We start from the raw sequence: 23,429 nt of genomic DNA, 5'->3' as shown, positions 1-23,429 counted from the left end.
ATCAAATTTTGTTGAAAACCATCTTATAAAATTTTTTTTTGTCAAAACACACCTGTTTTAAATTTTTTTTTGTTGAATCCCACCATTTTTCAGATTTCGACTATCGATTGACATTTCCGGCGTTGATTAGCATGTGCACCTCACGTGACCTACTTAACCCCACTCTTCTATTATTTTTCCCCCCTTTTCCCTTCATTCATTCCCCTTTCGTCACTTACGTTTCCGTGCAATTATATAAAAGGCTATAAAAACCAAAATATGATGAAGAGGATTGACGAAGAGGGGAATGAATGAGGGAAAGGGGGGAAAAATAAAAGAAAAGTAGAGTTAAGTGGGTCACGTGAGGTGCACAGATTAGTCAACGCCGGAAATATAAGTAATTAGTCGGAACACGAAGAAATGATGGGACTTAACAAAAAAAAAATTTAAAACAGGTGTGCCTTGACAAAATTTTTTTTAAAACAGGTGTGTTTTGACAGAAAAAAATTTATAAGATGGTTTTCAACAAAATTTGGTTTTTATAAGATGGTTTTTAACAAATTTTCCTAAAACAAATACTCCTTAAATTCAAAGGACTTTCCAAGACTTATTAAGGGATGGAAGCACCAAGCCCAGCCAGAAGATGACGGACCACAATGTGGTTGCACGTCACCTCGAGCTTGGAGGGCAAGTAATAGTCCAACCTTTGTCCGCCGTGAGCTTGACAGTTTGGTTAAGCTGGCAGCACTTGACGTCCGAAACCATAGAAGAGAAAGCAGTGCAAGCCATCATTTGAAACAACAGTGGCAGGCACACAGTGACCCAGGTGATAAGAATGTATTGCAGGACTATTGCAGAAAGCGAAAATTTGGTGCTTATGGACATTATGGTGCAAGTATAACATTGAGACATCGGCTTCATTGTAGACTTGTAGAGGGTGCTTACAATTGGATTACAAAGCCAGAAGTGATACTAAAAACCGTAATGTCGTTAAGGCAATGGTCGTGGTCATGGTCAAGGTCAAGTCCAAATGTAGTATTGGGCTGAAGGGCCTATTCACATTTTCTAAACTGAGCTAAATTGAATATTTTATAAGAGAAGGAAATTAGGAAATGAACTGAATTGATTGGAACTGAACTGAACTGAAATTAAACTGAAATGAACAAGCCCAAAGTTAAAATTAAGAGGGGTATGTAAAGAAGATGGATGAGAAAATAACCAAGCAAAACATTGCCAAGTTTGTCATTGATGACACAAAACTTATCCAAAAGCGGAGATTGTCATCATCCATTGTCGAATAATGAGATTGAGGTTTTAGAGACAAATTTTGTGAGAATGTACTTATATCTGAGAGCGACAGACTACAGAATCAGCCCCCTTGAATATACGAGGCATGATGGACCACTACCAGGTAGGGACTCTCATGCCTAATACCTGGGGGTATGTTTGTCATTCAACATATATTGGATAGTAACTTCATTAATAGTTACCACATGAGTTGACTGTAAAAAAGAGTTTCTCTCTCATACTTTTGGAAAAGATACCACCACTGTTGTCAGTTCCAAACTTTCAATTTGTCACTGCCGCTTTCCTCTCAACCAAAGACAGTAATTCAACCATACCAGAGAAAGAAAATCACCATTATCATCTTCTTCTTCTTCATCAATTACATGATGGTTTAGATTATTGCATCGCCTTACCACCACCACTATCGGATGTCCAATAACAGTATACAAATTAATAGTAGTAGTATACAATCAACAATAACAGTTTATTAATTAACAATAACAGTACAAACTTAACCTAAAACCAAGTTTTATAAAATGATAACATTTAAATCAAACCCATGATAATTCAAAAAACAGAAAGCATATAAACCCAGATTCATAGATAAATAAAATAACTTGTAATTATACTAATCAGCCAATAACAGTATACTAATAAAAAATAACAGTATAACAATTAACAATAACCCTCCCAATAACCGTGTAACATCAATAATAGATATGACTGCCAAATAATTTCCGTCGTCGACTTCAACCCCAAACATTCAAAGCTTAGATGAATAATCATCCTACCTGATTTGTATATTATCTACAAAAGCTTGCAAATTCCATGGAAATAGATCTGAGCTTTGCGCTTAATTTCGTTCCACAAGGGAGCTCGACTTTCCCTCGAGATTCCCGATTAATAGCCACCATATTTGGATTTTCCTCCAGATCTCCGATGAATAGCCACTAGCTATGATGCCATTTTGGGAACTCCCTCTAATCCTCTAGTGTTTTTTCATGGAGAAATGGTACGGTTAACCCAAATTTTTACCCCCTTTACTTTTCTCCCCTTTTTTCTTTTTATTAAACTTATGATTATTTTTACCCTACCCTACTCCTTTTTACCTTTGCCATTTTCATTTATCTTTAAAAAATATAAAAAAAATATTTTTTTATTCAGGTATGGGGTAGAGGGTGTCCATACCAGGTATTGGCCCATACTTCCTCTTGCATATACTAGCAGAGGCAACTCTCACACATAAACCTCGGTGATACTGATCCCTAGATAGAACATCTGGTACTGTCACAGCTAATGACAAATCCTAGAGAAGTACAAAAAAAAAAGTACTAGAAAAGGACATTGGTAGAATGGTATAAATTACTAAATTAGGCTAATAACACACCAAGGTTCATGGTACAAATTAGATTACATACTGTAGAATTAGATTTGAACCCAAATATAGAAAAATGGCAGTAGTGTCTCATAAAGTATTAAAAATTAACTACGTAAACAAATAAATAAAGAGCCAAGCAACAAATAGTCACAATACCACCACCCATGAACTTAGTAGATAAGAGAAACTTGTATGAAAAATTTTCATTAAAATGTATTTACAAGAGAAAAATTGTGTGAGTTCGATATTGACAAATCGATTCAACATTTCAACCAAATGGGTTCTCTTTTGCTTTTCTTCCTAACTGTCCTACAAGCAGTATGTCTACTCTACTATCTATACTGTTGATGAATCATGTTGTAATGGATTCACAGTGCAAAAATTTTCAATTTCAAGGTTATATTGAGATCAAGTGGACTAAAAAATATGAAACAAGCAAGAGAAAGACATAAAATGGAAGAACCCCTTAGGAAAAATTGCTGTCCCTGCTACCTGCAACAACTTTGCGGTGACGCCTTGAACCAGACTTCCTATCTTTTCCACGTTTTGAAGGAATTTTCCTACCCACTTCTCTATTTATAGTTGGTGACATTCGTATCGATGGTTCTCGATGTACTATGATTCTACGAGGTGGCGGAGGGGGCCGATTTTTTAAAACTCCTCTATGGTATGCCTGCACATTGATTAATTTATAAAATCAGCAAAAAAATGAATTTGGACCCTAGTCATTCTTTAAAAATCAAACACATACTCTAGCATGTTAGTTGTTTTCAGGAAGAGAGCCCAACATAACGCTTGGTTAAATTTGCATCAACGCAAACCTTCCAAAAAAAATTGATGGTTTACCTTAACATTGTTTATTTATCATTATTTTTAAAAATTGGTAGGCAAGTATGATAGATAACACACTTCAGCAGCCCAACATATATCAATGCTTCCTACAGTGATCAGACTATGTTATATTATGATGTGATTACCTGTATCACAAAGTTCCGTCTTTCACAATCAAGAAACATGTAAATACTCCAGTTAACTATCGACATTATTTTGTCACGAACAGTGGAAAAGCTTAGCTGATCTCTAGAAGTAAAACGATCAACTTCATTGAACCACAAGCAGGTAAATAAGTTTGTAATTGGAATGTGCTCTCTAACGATCACACAACCCTCAGGAACATCTGCAGAAAATCAATCAATACATTGCTACTCAAAAATTAGTAGATAATTTTTAATAAAACAATGTATGCTCCAGACTAGAAAAAGAAGATGAAAGCAAGTTTGACTTACGCACCACTAGTAATAGGAAATTTTGTCTCAGTATATGGGGTCAAACCCTCGTCACGATAAAAATTAATCTGCTCATCAATAGAGGCATTGTTATATTTTCCCCCAGCTTTATTTGCCTCAGCTTCTACAAACACATCAAATCTTGTATAGTGCCTTGAAATGGCAAAGGTTGCATTCTCACGCCACAAGAACCTGATAATGCCATATATTAACTGAAAGCATGAGACGGTAAGATAGGCAAAGGGTATTTAGACAAATCATATTCAGGTGATGGAAAAAGAAATGCACCCAGTTACTTTTGCATCATTTGTTGAGATAAATGCAAGTGCATAAAAAAAAAATCTTTGGATGAGGGTCGGCAGATTTTAATTGTAATAAATGAGCGAATTCCTGCTAGGTTGCACAGAAGAAATCATAAAAAGAATGATAATCCCCCCCCCCCCCCCCCCCCCCAAACAAAAAAAACCTATCATATTTTAAACAACTCATTTAAGAGAATTTAACCAAATTGGCCTCATCTATTTGTCTTAGAAGTAAGGGATGATAACTCAATATTTTTGTTTAATATTATTCTGAAAGGTACTCAATGACCTAGTACCACTCTTCCACCTATTATATCAGAAAACATCAACTTTCCTGATATGAAAAAAAAAAAAAAAAAAAAAAAAAAAAAAAAAAAAAAAAAAAAAAAAACTGACAAAATGCAACACTAAAAAATAGGAGGAAAAGGGTTGTGTTGATAAAATGCCATTTATTCTTAAGCAAGTCATTCGTGTAATTTGATTTACTATTGAGGATAGAATGCAACAAAATCTGAAACTATGAAACCATTATAACTTCAGATAAAAACCAGCAAACTACACATCCTTGTTAATGCTTATTCTTTTTGTAGAAGGAAAGCTCTCAAGGATTTGCCATTCTGGAACATATTCCATCAACACAAGGGTTAAATTATTTAATGTTTCAGCACTCCAAATAGTCTTATAAGGCCATTTGCTTTCTTTTCACTTTTCATCTAAAGAAATCTTTCATGGGGATCTGCCTTTCTGGAACATATTCCATCAACAAAAGGGTTAAATTTATTCCCATTCTCAGCCACCAATCAATTGATGTTATTGTGATTCAGTAATTTGTCTCTCTCTATGAGATTAGTCTGATTAGCTGGTTATTTTGCTACATAACATAATGTGTAAATTTCCTTGAAAATCAATTTTTTTTTTTTTTTTTTATTTTTTTTTTACATCAACGATAATTCATGGTTAAGATTGAGCCATAACATGGGTGCCAAGAAGACCCAAAGCCATATGTAGAACAGGATCTAAAAATTTGTATTGATATTTTTATATATGCTGCCTATCGTACGGAGAGTGGTAGATTGTTTTTAGCAACTGTTGTCTGGCATATTGTCAATAATAGCCTTCATTTCCAATACATAAAAAAATGAATAGCAAATTTTACATACCCTTATGATGAGGTTAACAAATACGTTTAGCATCAATGACAGCACAGGGAATACCAAAAACTATTTGTCTACATGTCATCATCCAGAAAATGAAGTGGGCACAATGCACAAGTCTTTAATTGCAGATACAATTACCTTTCAAGAACTTGATAAGGATCCCGTACAAGCTTAAGTTTTCCATCAATCCAAATTGAATATCGGACATTGGGAAAGAGTCTGTGCAACAGAAGCTTAGGAACCTGCAAAAAAATATATTCATCATCAGCAAGAGTATAAAATAATATAAATAAAATAGTCTACTACTTGTATTGCTCACCCTGCTCTGTGTAATACATACCCCAGAAAGGGCAAGACAAGGAAGGAGGGCATAAATTATTTTGACTAGAGGAAGAACAGCATACTATGGCTGAAGCAAGCAATTTGACTTGTAAATATAGACATACTGAACATAAAATGGATGATCAACTAAGTTATCAAAATTGTGCAAACTTTAAAACTATGGAAACAAAATCAAAATCCTGCTCATAAATAGCACCACATCCCTGAAAACTTTTCTTGACATCAAATAATCAAAGGGCAAGTAATTTAAATCCTTCTAATATGGCCTAAGCTCCACTATTAAGAGCATGTATAATGGTATGCATTTACAATTGATTTGGATAATTGTAAGAGAGTATCAAAAGGCTGGCTCTGCGATCAATCAAAAGGTAATAATGTCTGCATTTTATAAGACCTCACTTCAAGTACACAGCAGTAGCAATGGGTGAAAAAAGGAGAGCTAATTCATCCAAAAGTGTGAAACAGCAACTGTAAACAGTATGGACATATGAAATCTATAACAGTTCCATAAATTATCAGCAAAGATCCAAACGGCAAATGAAGTCCAGAACCTTGCCAGAGGAATTCTACCCAATGGAAATCTGACAGTATACTAAAACTCAGAGAGAGAGAGAGAGAGAGTCATAATGGAAGGTGTAACTGCCTCCTGTGCCAAACTTTCTTGTGCAACTGGCTTAATTAAATAAGTAATGGTACTTTACGTTAACTACTTCATATGTGGACTACAGTTAGCGTCTACCAAAATTTAACTAATATTTAAATTTAAAAAAATTGACTACTCAAGTTAAGTAGTTGAGAATGAGGTATTTGATTGTAAGGGATGGAGGAGGAAGATTTTTGTAAATGACTATACGGAATAATCACTTTTGGTTCATGTAGCCGAGGCCCGAACCCACTTATGGGATTAAGGCTTTGATTGATTGGCTACTCAGGCTAAGTAAACTGCTAAACATGTGCACCTAACCGAAGACTGCAAAAAAGGGTAGCAGTGAAATACTCATGGTAGTGATATAATTTCACAACAATATTGGGCCAACACACTGTGCTATGCATCCCTTGTAGAAACACCATCCCAGGACATCAATCATCTATTTAACAAGCTCCCATTTTCCTGATTTTCTAATTGCTATAGATTTAACCATAGAAAGAAAATCATCAAGTTATCTCTCTTTCTTCCTAGTTTCTTTCTTAATTCAGGATTTCAGATTGAAAAATATGTGATAGAGAGCAATTAAGAGGGGCACAAAGAAGCACTTAACTGAGCCTTAAGTAGCTGGGAGAAGACTCCTCTAATGAGAATTTCAGACAAGATGTCATGTTCTATATGATTTGTTGGCCACACTTCACTTATTTGCTTCAGGTCATGTATAAGACTAGATGCAAGAAATGCTTAAAAGAGGCAATTCACCAAGAGGTTATCATATAAGCTTTAGCTATGGTAAGCCAGCTTTAAAAGGTTAGAATCCTGTTGTTGACAAGCAATGAAAAGATAAGTTGGGTAATACAAAAGGCTTATAATGTTGACAATACTCGAAAATCTATCACTGTTCAAAGGTTCATTTGCCAATTTAATGCTCTAGTGTTCTACAAAATTGACAAGAATACACTGTCGCATGTTCTACCTTTCCATTGCGCCTTGCATCAGTGTATGGAACATTACGGACAACAATAATTCTCCAAAGGCCCACCATCTTGCTGCTATCTAAGATACTCTTATTTCTCATGTAATTTTCAGTTTCCTCATCAATAAACATATAAAATGGAACACGCTTCTTTGCAATCTCGCTAATATTTACTGGTTCTTGTATAATGTCATAGTTTCCTACATAAGACCACAAATTTCAAAGGAAAGTCAGAATAATACACACAGTTTTTACAAATCATGGAGATGTAGATATGTACCAAATATTGCAGATGCAACTATGACATCATGATACTTGTCCAGCTCAGGAAGATCTTCTTCGTCAATATCAAATCCACCTCCACGACCAGGCCTACTACTGTTAACAAACCTGCAACAGAACACATCATCATAAAAAAAGCAAAACTGTCATCTAATCTACATTTAATACTTAAGCGACACCAAAACAGCAACATCAGTTATCTGTGTTTGTCGCCAATTGAAAGACTACTTTCTTCTATAGTAGAATTCGAGTTCTATAAATAATCCATAATGGCCAGTACTCACCCACAGTGTACAGTCATTGACTCTGTTATGTCAAAAGAGTCATTCCTCTGCTGCAAAGAACGGTATCCACCAAAGTCTGAACCTCGATGAGTTTCACTTTTAGTAGAGTTCTCCCCTTGCACAAAAGTCAAATGTTGAAGCACTGGAGATTCTGATGGTAAACTTGGCATACTTGCTTCAGCTTGCTTGTTTGACAGATAACATACTGGACAAGCTATTAAATATAAAAGGAGAAGTAACATTAACCACGGACCAACATCAAAAAATGAAAAAAAAAAATGACAATTGAGAATTCAATGGAGAAGAATTCTTTCAGTACATATAATTAATTTCTGTTTTTAAAAAACACTATAAATTTTAGTTAAATTCAAATTTCATCAATCGCCGATATATAAATCAAATAAAATAAAACAATTAGAAACTTTGTACTTTTGCCAAATTTGCAGTGATTTTTTCTATCTCAATTCACAACTTTAAGTGTAAAGAAAAAAATTTCATAACTTGTTGAATGTAATCAATCATACATTTAAGCTATACGGACCAGAGAGGTTCGATCAATATATGGTCAATCAAAACTAAGAAACTCAATCTAACTTCTATGCAAAAATCAGAGGTAATATACAATAGATTCATGAGCCTTACGTCTTGGTCCGATCCGTTTAGTGCTATGTGGAGGAGGAGGGGGAAAAGTGAAGTTTTTGCATGGATGAACCCCAGGATCTATGATAAACGCAAGAGATTTTCCACTGTTCCTATTCCCAGTAATTTGTAATGTTGAGTTGTCACCATCCTTCGTAAGATTCTTTGATGTAGGAGTTGAAGATAGGGAACTAATAACACTTATTCCACGAACTTTTGTCTCTTGAAGAGCTTCAAGAAAACCTTTATGGTTGCTACCAGTTGTTTCTACACATAGAACTTCAAAAGGTTACACCAATGCTAAACACACAATGTAATGCCATAATTATCTTGGTTGCATCAGATAAAATATCTTGTCCTAAAATCAAGAACTTCAAATAGTAGAGCACAGAAAAGTCACGGGGGGAAGAGAGAGAGATACAGAAGCCAGGAAAACTATCATGTATAAAATGCTCAAAAATAATTTCATCTTCAATCCTTCTGAAGAATAATACTACTAAGGGCATGCTTGGATTGGGGGTAATATATTAAGGGGTAATAAAAGTCAAACTCGAAAAAATATAAGTAATTAGAAGTGGTGTTGTAGGAGGTAAGGTAGTTGTTCCATGAGGAAAAGAGAGAAATGGAGGAATTATTACCCTCATAATAGTTACACACCTTCCCCTAGTGTAACTATTACCCCCAAAATGAGCCTCTTTCTTCCATACCTCACCATCACTACATAATTTTTCTTACAAGCACCACCATCACTATCTCCTCCTTCTCTATTTACTTTCATTTTGCTTAGTTTGACTTTTATTACCCTAGTAATACATTTCCCTCAGTCCAAGCATGCCCTAATAAGCAACATATTCTAGCAATATAAGAACAAAAACTTTTCAATCATCTGTAAAATATAAAAGCAGACAGCTTGTATACTGTATAAGAGATCATACAATGGGGTCAAACGCAAGTCGCTAAATAGCACGATTACTGAAGGATAATTTAGCAAAATAAAGCAGACTTTAACAAACCTTTGTTAACTGTAAAGAAGCCTGAAGCAAAAATCAGCAGGGCAAAGACAAACAGTATCACCATTCCAATTTTTCCTCGACACAAGTATCTGCAAACAAATGGGATGCACCTCTCCCTTTCCTTTTCCCGGTAACTTGAAAGTTGCACTTTCGATGACTTCCGTGAGAAGACATAGGAGGTATGACTCTGCAATACGCCATTCGATTGCTGTAATTGCAGTGATCCATTACTTCCGGTACGTAATCCCAATGACTTAGTGGTCATTGTATCTTCAAACCCACAAATTGACCTCTCATTGCCTTATTCCCCAGTACCCCTTCTCACATCAATGAAAAACACTAACTCCCCTATGCAAATTTTGCTATGCCTTCCGACTTTTCTATAGTTCACCAACTTATTCACTCGTAAATCAATCCCAAATAACTACGCAATTCAATAATCTGAACCAAAAAAAATTAATCCAACAACATCAAAAAAATCTTGCATTTTACACAACCCAATACATTCATCAAATCAACAATTCAACTCAAAGATAGAATATCACTTACCAAATAATAAATCAATAAGTCAACAATGTAATTCCAAGCACAAATTTAATCAGTAATCTGAATCACAAAACATTAATCGATTTCAGTAATTAACGCTAAATTTTCATACCAATGCTGCAATGCATCAAAAATTTCAAAAGAAACTACAGATTGAGTAACAATGCTAAAAATCACAACAATCAAAAATTCATAAAATTGCGACATTACCTCAAAATAAGCAGAATTATGAGCAAATCGCTCAATCAGTAGTAGAACCAGGGATATTCGGAAGATTAGATTATCGAATTCGGCAAAAAAAAATAAAATCAAAATAAATTCTAGGGTTCTTGCGAAAAGGATCGAAATAATAGGGTTTTTTTTTAATTTTATTATTATTATTTTTTTTTTATTGGGGGTGGAAATGATAAGAATGGTGAAGAAAGATTAGTATAGAATTTGGATAGGATTAAAACCAAAATTTTATAGGCGTGATATTCTAAACAGGTATGCCAGGGAATAATTTCATTTAATATTATAATTAATGTGTTTTGATTATAATCTTTTGTTTAAGGGAAGTTTTAATTAATATCTTAATGATATGAAATATCATATGATATGTCATTTATTGTTTTATTTTGCACTTTCTCTACATTTCCCTTACAAGTTCAACGGCTCTTATATGGTAGATCCAGCCGGTACCATGTCACTAGTGATGGGCAGGCAGGCCGCAGGCGGGCAGATGCAAAAACCCCACCTAAATTTACTCCCTCTGTTAGGGGTAAAAGTAATCTGGATAAAAACCTAAAATCGAACCGAATAAACAATTCGGTTTGGTTTTTTTCGATAGATCGGTTTGAATTTTTTGCAATGATATGGATTTTGGTTTGGGTTCGGTTTTAGTTTAGGACTTCCAAAAACCAAAAATCCAAATCGAAATTAATTCAACCTAAATAAGCCCATTTCCTCTACGTATATACCAAAACCCAAAATTATTTCCCCTCCTTTCCCACTTTCTCTTTCACTCTTCTGAGATCTTACCTCACCAAAACTCTAATCCTGCAAATTTTCCCCCTTTTCTCCCTCACCACCTCCATCATCACCACGACACCACCTCCCTCTGTCTGGTCACCACCTCCGTCACTACTTCAGTTACGGTTTCTCACCTTCCTTCACTGCTAATCGTGTTCACTGTGGGTTCATTCACCGCTGCTCGTGTTCACCGTGGGTTACCGCCACCGCTCGTGTTCACGCTTCCTCACCACTTGACAGACTAAAGTCGTATCACCAGATATGGAAGTAGGGTCGAATCCACAGGGAAACAAGTCTTTCTATTCCTAATTAATTAAAATAATCTAAATTATTAAGTAACTAAATTATAGATATGATGAATTAAACTAAGGGAGATAAAAGTAGGAAGAAATCAATAAATAAAAGCCTAGGGTACAGGTTCACCAATAAACAATACTTGATGAACCCCGTGCGATGCACGTTTTGTTTGAATTTTTTAAATAATTTTTTTAACATATATATTTATGTGCTTAAATTTGTTACATATTTAGATAAAATTCCTAATATCAAAAGATAATATTTTATCTTTAATTAATTTAAACTGGGAAATCTCATTCATCAATTTTGCTGACGTGTCATTTAAATTATTTAATTCTAAAAGAAATTATAATCTCGTATTTAATTGGCTACCACTAAAAATTTATTATTCTATATGGCGTGCTGAAAAAATTAAATCATACGTGGCACTCTAAAAACTCGGGAAAAAACTCCCCTTTATATATATATATATATATATATATATATATATATATATATATATATATATATATATATATATATATATATATATATATATTAGATTCCAGGGTAAAACATAATGATCAATCACCAATGCAATAATTAATCAGATTATAAAGGGCTTTTGCTACGTATTACAATCACAGGATTAATCTAGCAGTAGTAAATCGCATCTCTCGAATCTTGACTTAACCATTTATAAATTAATCTGCCTATTGAAACTAAGCATAAACATCAATTTTCATCTCTCGAATCTCAAATCAATATTGCAAAACTCATACAATTAAACCAAGCATAATCTAATTGCATAACATTAAATCAATCAATAGGAAATTAATCAAGCATTGATAATCAACAATAATAAATTACCCTTTCATATTATTTATGGTTCCTCACAACCCTAGAAAATAATCTACTCACATATATTAAAATCTAAACTAAACAAAGCAATTAAACAAATATGGTAAATCAAAGCAATTAAGTTACTGGAAATAAAAAGGGAAGAAATTGTTACCAAAATTAACGAAATTAATGAATTGCATAAACCAAGAGTAGTAGAGAGAAAAACAAGAGGAAATCTAAGCTTAAAACTAAGTATGAGAATTTAGCTAATGAAAAGAGATAATTATATCAAAACTAAACAAAACGTATTTATACAAACCTTTAAAAATCCTAATTAAAATCTAAGTAAAAATCATCAAGAAAGCTTCTCCAAAACACGCGCCCGATCGGGCGAACCTTTGCCCGGTTGGGCCCGCCTTTTTCTTGAGGTATGCATCTTTCGCGCCCGGTCGGGCACGAGACAGGGCGAAAAGACGTTTTTCCTTCTTCCGCTCCGCCCGGCCGGGCGCGCCTTCAGGTGAGCCTCCATCCGGTCAGGCAAAGCTCATAGCAAGCTTGGACTTCTCGTTTTGGGCTACTAACTTGGCCCAAACTCGTATCTCCTCCTTGGGGACTTCTATGCCGAGCCCTTAATCACCGGTTAGATGATTATAACCGGCCTTTGGCTATGAAAGGTGGTCGTGCTTCTCTAATGCTCGTAGTGGCCCCAAATAAATCTGGGAAAATGCTCAAAACCTGCAATTTTCTATAAAATAATACCAAAACTACGAAAACACTAGAAAGCACATGTTAGTAATAAAAGTGACTCTAAAGAGCCAAAAATACTCCTAATTATGACCAAGGGAAGGGGGTAAATCCGAGGTTTTCGTTGTACATTTTTTTCCTGGTTATCTTTTATATACTCTATAGTTGTAGTTTTTATTGTTGTAATCAATATAATTTATTAATTATTATAGTTGTGTTAGTGTATTACTTCTTTTTTACCTTTTTTTTTTGTAGATCTATTCATCATAAATTTGGTTGTTTTTTTTTTTAAAAAAAAAAATTATAATTCTTCAAAAATCTGGAAAAAAACCCTCTGAAATTCGATTTTCGGTGGAACCGAATTAAGGTTTTAAATTTCGGTTTGGATTGATTCGGTTTCAGATCTAGCTCAGTTTGAAAATTTCAAAACCGAATAAATTCGGTTTGGATTCGATTTGGGTCAAAATCCAAACCGAATACCGAACTTTCTCCCCTACCCTCTGTATTGTATATTTTCACGATTTGGCACAGAGAGTACTGTATAACTTTGATCATTAATAATCAATATATATATATATAATATATATATAGTCAAAGTAAACATATGAATGAATAGTACAAAAGTCAAATGGTTGCCATAATGCAATTATTACAAAATGGATACAATATCACTATCCCAACTCATTATTGTCTTAGCAAATTAAATATCCACACCAACTTAATACTCAAATTAATTGTCTTAAATTTCACCTTCTTGAGGTCAAATTAAATTTGAATATCAACACATAATCACATATAAATAAATAGAAGTAAAAGTAGATTATACTAATATAATTGCATTTTATTTTATTTTTTTGCTTAAATTATCTACTAAATTTCACATTTTTAAAAATTAATTTATAAACATGAGATAAATAGAATATTTAAAACTAGTGGATTTCGAGTTGAACTTAGAAGGGCATGTACGTCATACACCTACACCACCAACAACATTGACAAGAGCATTGAGCGTCTTTCCCATCATCAGCTCATTAGCCATCAAAATTTCCAATCATCCCCTACCCTCACTCATATGATGGATGGAGGTTCAATAAAATAACCCAATCACATTTCTAATGTTTGCGCATGCACTAAAACTTTGTACGCATAATTTCTATAGGTGACGTAGGGTCAAACAGTACACGAGCCCCTAGTGCACATATTTGGGTATATGGTTGCTAGCAAAAGGGCATGAAAGAGAGGGTGTTGCACACGAAAGAGAATATGCACACGTGTAGTCCGAACAATGTTTCCGCTACAAGAACAAAAGTGAGGTACTTGAAGCCTGAAAGGAGCCCTGCACATGCAACAAGGGGGTCGTCTTGCGCGCAAGGGTTAGGACTTAGGCATGTGCAAAGCCCAAGTTCGCGCACATGCTTGATCTGTTTTTATGAGTTTTACTTCGTGGCTTAATATCTTTGCACGCCTGTAGGATTGCTTATTATATCTTGCATTCACTATATGTATATTCATGTTATCTCATTATTAGCTCATGACGAGAGATTGATATTGAGAGAGAAACAGCCTTTTGTACATAGTTGCTCTTATGTACTCTTAGGGTTTAAGATAAAGAGATGATTGAGAGGAGCAAACTTCTTCATGGTGTGTTAAGATCATATCTTGCATTCATTCACCTTCAAGGTTTTACTCCATAATGATGGATGGATTGGTGAATTTTTTCTCCCAGCACTCGGGTAATAATAAATAAATTATACGGAGTAAAATTTTTTATTTTATGACACTGCACTCATGTTGAGAAGTATCCAACAATATATGTCTCGTATGAATGTACATATTAATGATTTTTTTTCTTAAATTTATAAATACTTAACCATGAAAAAACAAATAAATAACATTATATGATGGGATAGAGGGAGTATAATGAGTGTCTTGAAACTTTGAAATACTTCTATATGAAACAGAACTTTAAATCTTTAATACAAGTATACATTATTCGACATATTTTAGTTTGGCTTATGTCAATGAATACTATCAAGAATTCATAAATTTCCATTAATCATGCAACTGCAAAATTATGCATGCATGGCAATTAAGATGAGATGCCGAGATCAAACATTTAATAATAGATAAAAAGTTCATCATTCATATATAATTTTTAGTACAAAGAACAAGAGTACTACTAGAACATCATAACTCATTAATTAGACACATCGATCATAAGCTGATGATATGCCGTTTTATTATTTTACTACAAACTCCTGCATGCATGGATCAGATAGCTAGGGATCGGACTATATATCGGAGTACTCAGATTTCCAATTCCTCTTCGCTTACTTGCTCGATCATCCTGTGTCATCAAAGCCAAGCAACATTAATTAATTAGCAAAATTAACATGATTAATTATTAGTATCTATCTAATCGCTCAAAAAAGTTATGGGGTCGTACGTGCCCCTGATTCTCTAATCTCATACTCCGTATGATTTAGGGGATGTTTAATTAGACTTGGCAAACAAATCTGTACATAAAAATCTAAATTTTCTACACAACTCTAATATATGTGAAATTTATAAAACAGAATTATGACCGAAATTGAAGTAGACATCTAATCCATATGAGATTTTACATGGCTCAGGGCCTGTTCACATTTACTGAACTGAGCTGAACTGAACTAAACTGATTGGAGCTGAATTGAACTAAACTGATTGGAGCTGAACTGAATCGAACTGAACTAAAATTAAGCTGAAGTGAACAGGCCCTAAGTATCTAATCTACTTCCTCCGTTCTTTTTTTATTGCATCATAAGGGGTTTCACGCTTGCCAATGCATTACTTTGGCTATTAATATCAATCTTTAATTATATTTTTGTAAAAATTATAAAAAATTGATATTTGAAAAGTAGATTTCGAGACGAATGTAACTAGATCCCACATGACTATATTTTTCCTAATGGATTAATCACAAAAGATGGTCAAAGAAGATTAAGTGAATAGTGTAAAAGTCCATATGGTGTAATAAAATAAAAACGGAGGAAGTATAAAAGTAAAAAGTTATTAGATGCAAGTCACATACTTCAAATGTCACACGACACATATATAATAATTCAAGTTAATATAAGCACCAAAAAAAAAAAAAAAAAAAAAAAATCAAGTTAATATTATCTCAACTTGATGATGACAAAAAGGTCGAACCAAATAATAATGGACTTAAACACTATACCTCAATCAAATTAACCTATTTGTAACCTCTAATATTGACACTTATATTTCTAGAGCTCAACCATCAGATTAAATTTTTGATTTAAATGGTTCACTTACAAAAAAAGTTATTAGATGTGACATATTTCAAATTAAATGACATACGATATAAATATAATAATCCGAGTTAATATTAGACCGACTTGATGGTGACAAAAAGGTCAAATAATAATGGACTTAAACAGTAAACCTTAATCAGATTAACCTATTTGTAAGCTCTAATGTTGACACTTATATTTTAATCCATAACAAAAAAAAAAAGTTTGTTAATTTAAATACAAAAATATTACCATATTAATCACTGTCACTGCCACTGCTGTCACCACCATGATGTCCAAAATGGTGTTTCTTGCTCTTCTTCTTGTAACCCATCCCATGGTGTCCATTTCCATGGTTCATGAAACCTTGAGCCATGCCGCCTAACCCGGCACCGTGACCATAATACGGGGTGGCGTGGTGGTTGTTATGATGACCATGATGGGCATCATGGCCATAATATGGGACGGCGGTAGCGTGGTGGTTGTCATAGCCATGATGGCCTCCACCATGGCCGTAATACGGGACAGTGTGTTGGTTGTGGTGGTTGTCAGTGTGGTATACGCCGCCTTGGTGGTGGTTGTAGTGGTCAGTTTGACCAGGGTAATAGGGATATGAGTTCATTGCTAGTAGTACACTTGAGTTGGCTAGTATAGAAGATAAGTTGTTATGCACTTGTAAGTTGTAACAAAGGAGTTTCGCACTCTTATATAGGAGTTTGATAGTGGGGGAGAAGGCGAACATATACTCCATAATTTTTTTCTGTTGAGAGAACTTATACTCTGAATTATTTTTATCCCATCAATTCTAATTCCTTTATTATTATTATTATTATTATTATTATTATTATTATTATTATTATTATAACAGAGATTGACATACAACCTATAGAAAGTTAGTAGAAAGCCAATATACAACCTATAAAAAATAATAATAATATTATTATTATTACTAGTCTGCTAGCACTTTATTCACTCCCCTTAACTAATACGAATCTAATGAAATCTCATTTGATAATGTTTCATCTCAAAGATTATTGTACAATTAAAGTCATAATTTAGTCAAATGTTATTGTACGAATAAGTCATAATCTAGTCAAATCAGAAAATTAGATCAAACCGTCCAAATTAAATGATAAACAAATTAGAGGGCATTGTAAAAATGCCTTCATTGATCAACTCTATTTTACAAATAAAATTCTCAATGTAACCCCAAAAATTTTAGTAAACTTTTTGTATACCCTACTTTATTACGATTAATTAAAGGTGAATGGATAGAAAGGAGTAATGTTGTGAGATTTATGTGAACAAGTGACCGTCTATTTTAAAGAATGACTCACTAATTCACTATTATTGAAAGTCCGCCTCACCTGAAATTGATGGTGTGACATCTTAGTTTTGAGTTAAAAATGAAACAGTATATATTCTTAACTTATCTTTACTACTCAAAAAATCTGACCTTCCTGAAATTCCTCTCAAGCGAATTTGTCATAGCTAGTGGACAATTCAATTGAATTTTCCTATTTAATGGAATTTGGGAATCATACTATTCATACATTGCATATTGATATTAATGATATATGCTGCCTTTGGTTAAAGTGACATTATGCGATCATAGTTACCCCCAGAGTCCCAATTCTTCATAGTAGTGAAACATTTGGAAAGGAAGAATCACTAAAAGAAATAATAAAAGGTCCAACAATAGTTTTATCAGAAGCAGATGGAATCGAATTTGACGCAATGATAATGTATTTTTTTCAAGTTTAGTGGAATAGACATGTTTAATAGAATAATAGTGCTACCTAGCAAAAGTGACTCATACTTAGAGGTGGGCATGGGCCATGTCAGCCGCGGGCCGGCATGGCACGACACACAAGATTGGCCCAGCATGGCACAAGCCCACCAGTGGCACAGTGATCGAGGAGTGGGCCATGGGCCGTGCCGTGAACAAAATTTAAGAATCCGGCACGATCACGGTACTAACCCGCAGGCGGCACGGTAGTTTGGCCCGCCAACACGGCATGCCAGACACGGTCATAAAATAACATAAATAATAATAAAGAACTATAATAATAAAAATAAGAATAATAAAAAGAACAATAATAATATAATAATAAATAAACATAAACATAAACATAAATTAATAAAATTATTTAAATAGTATATCTATATTAAAAGTTGTTCAAAAAAATTAAAAAAATAAAAAATATTATGGACGGCCCGATGCCCGGCACGACAGACACGTGGGCCGTGGGCTGGGATGTGCTAAATGGTGGCCCGACACGGCACGGCACGCCAAGATGCAGGCACGGCCTGCGGCGACCCGACACATTGCCCACCTCTACTCATACTCAATATTCAACCCGAAATATATCCTAATTGAAACCCATAATCAACCTAAAATTACTTGACCCAATTTGACCTGATCCAAATCAACCCGATCTGCATATTTTGACACGTGGTACAATGTTAATGGTGCATCCAGTCAATATAAAAGCTTATGTTCATTATTGAGGCTGAACTCTATAGTATTCTTTACGATGAATTATTTGTTCTTTTACATTACATTCTTTTCAATATGGACATATTATTTTGACTATGAACTACTATTACATGATACAAAGTATGTTTTTTTGATTTTTGTTTATAAGGTTAAGGATTATGCTCTTTAGATTAGGGAGCGATGACAATTTCAAATGGATATCGGTGACTCAATCCACCTGATTTAGTGATCCGCTTTAAGATGAAGGATAGGTGAAAGATGAAGCGGGTGACAGATGGGTTGGGTTCTGGTGGAGCTCTGCTTCCTTTCCTCTATTTTCTGGAATTTTTTTAAATGGTAAAGAGGACCTTGATACTTGAGAGTATAAGGGAGGATAAGAAAATCTTTACCTCTTTGTCAAAAAAAAAAAGAAAAAAAAATCTTTACCTTCAAGTGCACTCATTTAGTAGAATTCAAACCCTATATATACCTCTAGGATTTGAGATAAGAACCTTACCAAGTGAGCCAATACTTTATTAGTCTATTTTTCTGCTTGAACAAATTTGAGGTACGAAGTATGATTTACAAAAGTCCTCATTTCTCGATCTACGTGACTTTCTCCATTATTCTTAGCACGTATAAGTTTCATCTTCTTTAGGAGTTACAAATTGGTTTATATTCATGGCTTGTGAAGTTGTGTGAGGTGTGTAACATTTTTTTTGGGCAAATGCATGCACAATTGAGAATCCTGTTTTTGTAAAACTCTTAAATTGTTGAAAGTTCAATTGAGTGAATTGATTCTTAAGAATATATGTTCCACTCTCTCTCTCTCTCTCTATATATTCAATCAATGGAAAACTCATGTCCACCCAATTTAAAATTCAATCAAAATAGAGAGACTATAAACTTTAAATTGGTATGATAAATTAATTTATATATGATTCTCTCTACCAATTCAAGATCACATATAATGGTAATTTTAAATTGAAAGAAATGCATAAGCCTAAAATAAGAATATGTACCATTAAGCCCATTATGAAATAATTGATAAAATATTGTATATTGAAAGCAAAAGAAAAATACCCATCAACAAAGAACACCTATAAAATTAATGTCAATACTTCTCTTATAGCAAACAAGCAAAAAATTCTACATCAATTATAAAAAAAAAAAAAAATGGCTACAATGCAATTGTGTAAGCCTGCTCAAGTTAGTTGTGATCAAACTAAAAACCTGAAAACCGGGCAAACCAATGAGAAAAAGCTTCATTTTCACTTCTGGCAGAAGCATGGGAATGAGAAGAAAAATGAGCAAACAACTAACAAGCGTCAAAACGATGTTGGTCACCCTAATTACAAGCATGTAACATTTGAGCATAAAAATGAGCATGGGCAAGCCGCCAACAAGCCGTGCCAGGATGTTGGCGGACACCCTAAGAAAGGAAATACTGAGGTCAAAGTTGTGCATGGACAAGCGCAAGGTCAAGCTGCTAACAAGCAGCAACACGAGGTTACTACGAGTAACCCTAGGGGTCACAAGTTAAGGCAGTGCTTTGGTCATGGGGCCGCCGGTCTTGCAGATTCGGACGTTGATGAGGAAACAGAAACAATTGTTATTGAGAGGAAAATAAAAGAAAGAGTGGTAATTAGCCATGTTAAGAAGTGTCATGACCACAAGGAAGGATCCAAGCATTTAGACGTATGATTTATAATTCAAATCCTCTTTTTATCTGCTTTAAATAAGTTATTAGTAAAAAAAAAAAAAAAAAAAAAATATACAAATATAAAATTTCTAACAATTATATTTGTTGTAATGCAGAGATGCTAATTTATGGAAGATTGGAAGGAGTTGCTGACTTGCTGTGGATTAAAAACATGCTGATGATATGAAGTATTATATTAATGAGTGAAAGTTTGTACTTTTTTATAAATGAATTTGTTTGCACTGTGTTTGTAATGTTATGCTTTTCAATACAAAATAAATACTCAAATATGATTTACATATTTTAATATATTATGATTGGGTTCGAATTAATTTCGTTTTACAAGAGAAACTGTAATTATTGCAAAATTGATGGAAATTAATCACTGTAAAAGGAAATAATAACACAGTACATAAATTTGGGTCAAATTATTGAGAATTTGAGACGTACAACATAAAAATCAACATTGTCTCATCTCCTTATCATGCTACAATTAAAAAAAAAAAAAAAAAAAAAAAAAAAAAAAAAAAAAGAAAAGAAAAGAAGATGTGGATTCCAATTAGTTTAAGGCTTTGGAGGCAAAACCCTTGGTATCGAATGTGCAGGTCAATATTCCCATTTACGGCTCTCTTTACACGATGAGAAAGAGAGATGCAATAAGAACATGATGATTGCCCTGGCCCTTAACATTGCACTAAGGGGTCGTTTGGTTCGCACGGGATAATCGGAATAGAATGAACAAAGGGAATGAAAGACAAGGAATGGAATGAAAATATCTAAAATTTTCTATGTTGTTTGTTTTAAAAACAAAGGGAATAAGACCCGCCAGTCCCACCACCACACAGCCACCTGAAACCTTCACTCTCCAACGTTTACAGCCACCAAACCACTCGCCGCACCCCCTCACCATTTGCCTCCCTTCTCCGGCCATTTCCGCCCCTCGCACAGTTCTCCTCGCCCCTCGCAAAACCTCCCTCGGCCCCGAAAAACTTTCCTCAGCCCAAAAAAACCCTAGAAACCAATCGAAATTGAACTTCACTCAATCAAAACAGGGGCAGCGATGGAGGAGGTGTGACAACCCCCGATGAGGGTTGAGGGAGGTGCGAACATGAGCAGCAAGTTCCGACGAGGGGTCTACGAAGATTTTCAATCAAAATTGAACTTCACTCAATCGAAACAGGGGCATCGATAGGGGAGGAGCAACAACCTTTGACGAGGGTTGAGGGAGGTGCGAACATGGGCAGCGAGTTTCGACGAAGGGTCTAGGAAAATTTTCAAGGTCAGCGAGTGGCAGAGGAGGGATGATGACGGCTAGGGGAATGTTTTTGCGGGGGAGGGGACAGGCGGTGAGGGTCGGGGGAGGGGCGGCGAGGGTCAGGTAGGAAGTTGGTTGGGTTTTCCGTTGGTGTGGGTAGGTAGGAAGGTGGTGATGTGGTGATGTGGTGGTGGTAGGGAATGGGAATGGAAATACCTAGGGGTGTAGGGAATGAAGTTAGAAGGATTTGGAGGGGGTAAAGGGAATGGGAAAAAAACGACTAACAAAAAGCCACAAAGGGAATCAGGGTGGTTGATTCCATTTCCCTTTGATGAATACCCCCAATCAAACGGCCCCTAAATATAATGATTCTCGATATTGTGCACACAAATAGGGAATGGATGCAACATGAGATGTGACCGACTTTGGTTGGATTCATCCAAAAACGTCCCAAAAATGAGAAGTATTTTTTTCAGCGGTTGTTCATGAACTCAATATAACACATATACACATAAACGCATTGATATACGTAGTATAGTGTAACAAACAGTTAGTTTCTACTAGTAATACAAAGTTGGGTTTCATTTATTTTTAGGAAAAGTAAAACTTGTACATAGATTTCAGGTTACACATTACATTACATATTACTTCGTATATATTACACCCAAATCATCACACATCGTACAAGCCACAAGTAAACGAACTGCCGATAGATTTTCCAGGCAAAGACTTCAGTCACACCTCTGCATAAACCAAATATGGCACAATAAATTCAATAGACACAAAATTAACTTCAAAATTTCTTCCAAAATAATTCAATCTTAAAAACTCTTAGATAAAATAAAAATACAGACCTTCCTAGGCTCACAGCGTTCATGATCACTGTCACTGTCGCTGCTGCTGCTGCTACCATCATGGCAACGCCCCTCTCGGTTCTTCTTCTTCTTGTGAAACATCCCGGTGATCTTACCGATTATCCCCTGCTCATGATGATGCTGGTTATGCTTTGGCGCGCCTGCAGCCACAACATCCTCATGCTTATAAACCGCGCTATATTCAGACACACCATGCTGGTTAATTTTGGCCTGTTTAGTACAGTAGGAGTTTTTGTCATATACTACTGGTCTACAAGAGGCCATTTCGAATTAAACTAGTAAAATTTTTGTTATTTCTTTTCTTTATTACAGGCTTATTGTTTGATGCTAAGAAAATTACAATTTAAGGGGCATTATATAGAAATGCAGGATTTGGTAGGTTTACACGAACATAATCTAGAATTTTATCACTACGAAAAAAAAATTAAATTTTTTCTAAGTATATATTCTGCGTTTTCTATGGCATGCCTTTTGTTGATGGAATTTAGCTATATATCACATCTGGTAGGTCTCAAAGTTGTTCGAATTCGGGTATATTTTTGTGAATGAAATAATCAGTACTGTATGTAACAGACTCTAAGCAATAACCAAAGGGTTGGTGTTGAGGACTTGAGGGTATGCAATCCAAGTTACACGTGGAAAGAGCAAGGAATTGAAGAGAGGACTTCAAAAGTAAGAGCACACTCTGATCTATTAGAGGCCTTTTGAAAAGGAGCCCAAAAACAATTTTGTGAGGGCTAGGCTGACAATATTTTACTAATGTTGTGTGTGCAGCTCAACAAGCTAGGTGGGTGGATGACTCGGGTCCAACATACATCACTTGAACTACACTAG

At 34.7% G+C, this 23,429-nt stretch overlaps 1 protein-coding gene and 2 long non-coding RNA genes across 3 annotated transcripts; all 3 read right to left on the bottom strand.

The window, feature by feature from the left end:
* Positions 1-2,845: 2,845 nt before the first annotated feature.
* On the bottom strand, positions 2,846-10,500 carry LOC145576760 (putative hexosyltransferase MUCI70). Its single transcript, XM_081634473.1, has 10 exons — positions 10,328-10,500; positions 9,572-10,012; positions 8,562-8,825; positions 7,920-8,133; positions 7,634-7,743; positions 7,354-7,553; positions 5,528-5,631; positions 3,935-4,122; positions 3,622-3,821; positions 2,846-3,317 (listed from the first exon to the last, which is right to left on the bottom strand). The coding sequence occupies exons 2-10, from the start codon at positions 9,834-9,836 to the stop codon at positions 3,111-3,113; spliced, it is 1,752 nt and encodes a 583-aa protein (XP_081490599.1). The 5' UTR covers positions 9,837-10,012; positions 10,328-10,500; the 3' UTR covers positions 2,846-3,110.
* Positions 10,501-15,114: 4,614 nt separating this feature from the next.
* LOC145576759 (uncharacterized) lies at positions 15,115-17,069 on the bottom strand. Its single transcript, XR_014098545.1, has 2 exons — positions 16,537-17,069; positions 15,115-15,338 (listed from the first exon to the last, which is right to left on the bottom strand). It is a non-coding gene; the product is annotated as an uncharacterized LOC145576759 (long non-coding RNA).
* Positions 17,070-22,284: 5,215 nt separating this feature from the next.
* LOC145576758 (uncharacterized) lies at positions 22,285-23,035 on the bottom strand. Its single transcript, XR_014098544.1, has 2 exons — positions 22,575-23,035; positions 22,285-22,463 (listed from the first exon to the last, which is right to left on the bottom strand). It is a non-coding gene; the product is annotated as an uncharacterized LOC145576758 (long non-coding RNA).
* Positions 23,036-23,429: the final 394 nt, after the last annotated feature.

The sequence above is a fragment of the Chenopodium album genome, chromosome 13 (assembly GCF_948465745.1).
Source record: "Chenopodium album chromosome 13, dcCheAlbu1.1, whole genome shotgun sequence".
NCBI lineage: Eukaryota > Viridiplantae > Streptophyta > Magnoliopsida > Caryophyllales > Amaranthaceae > Chenopodium > Chenopodium album.
The sequence above is the reverse complement of the archived record's forward strand: the minus strand, read 5'-3'. Positions and strand labels throughout refer to the sequence as shown.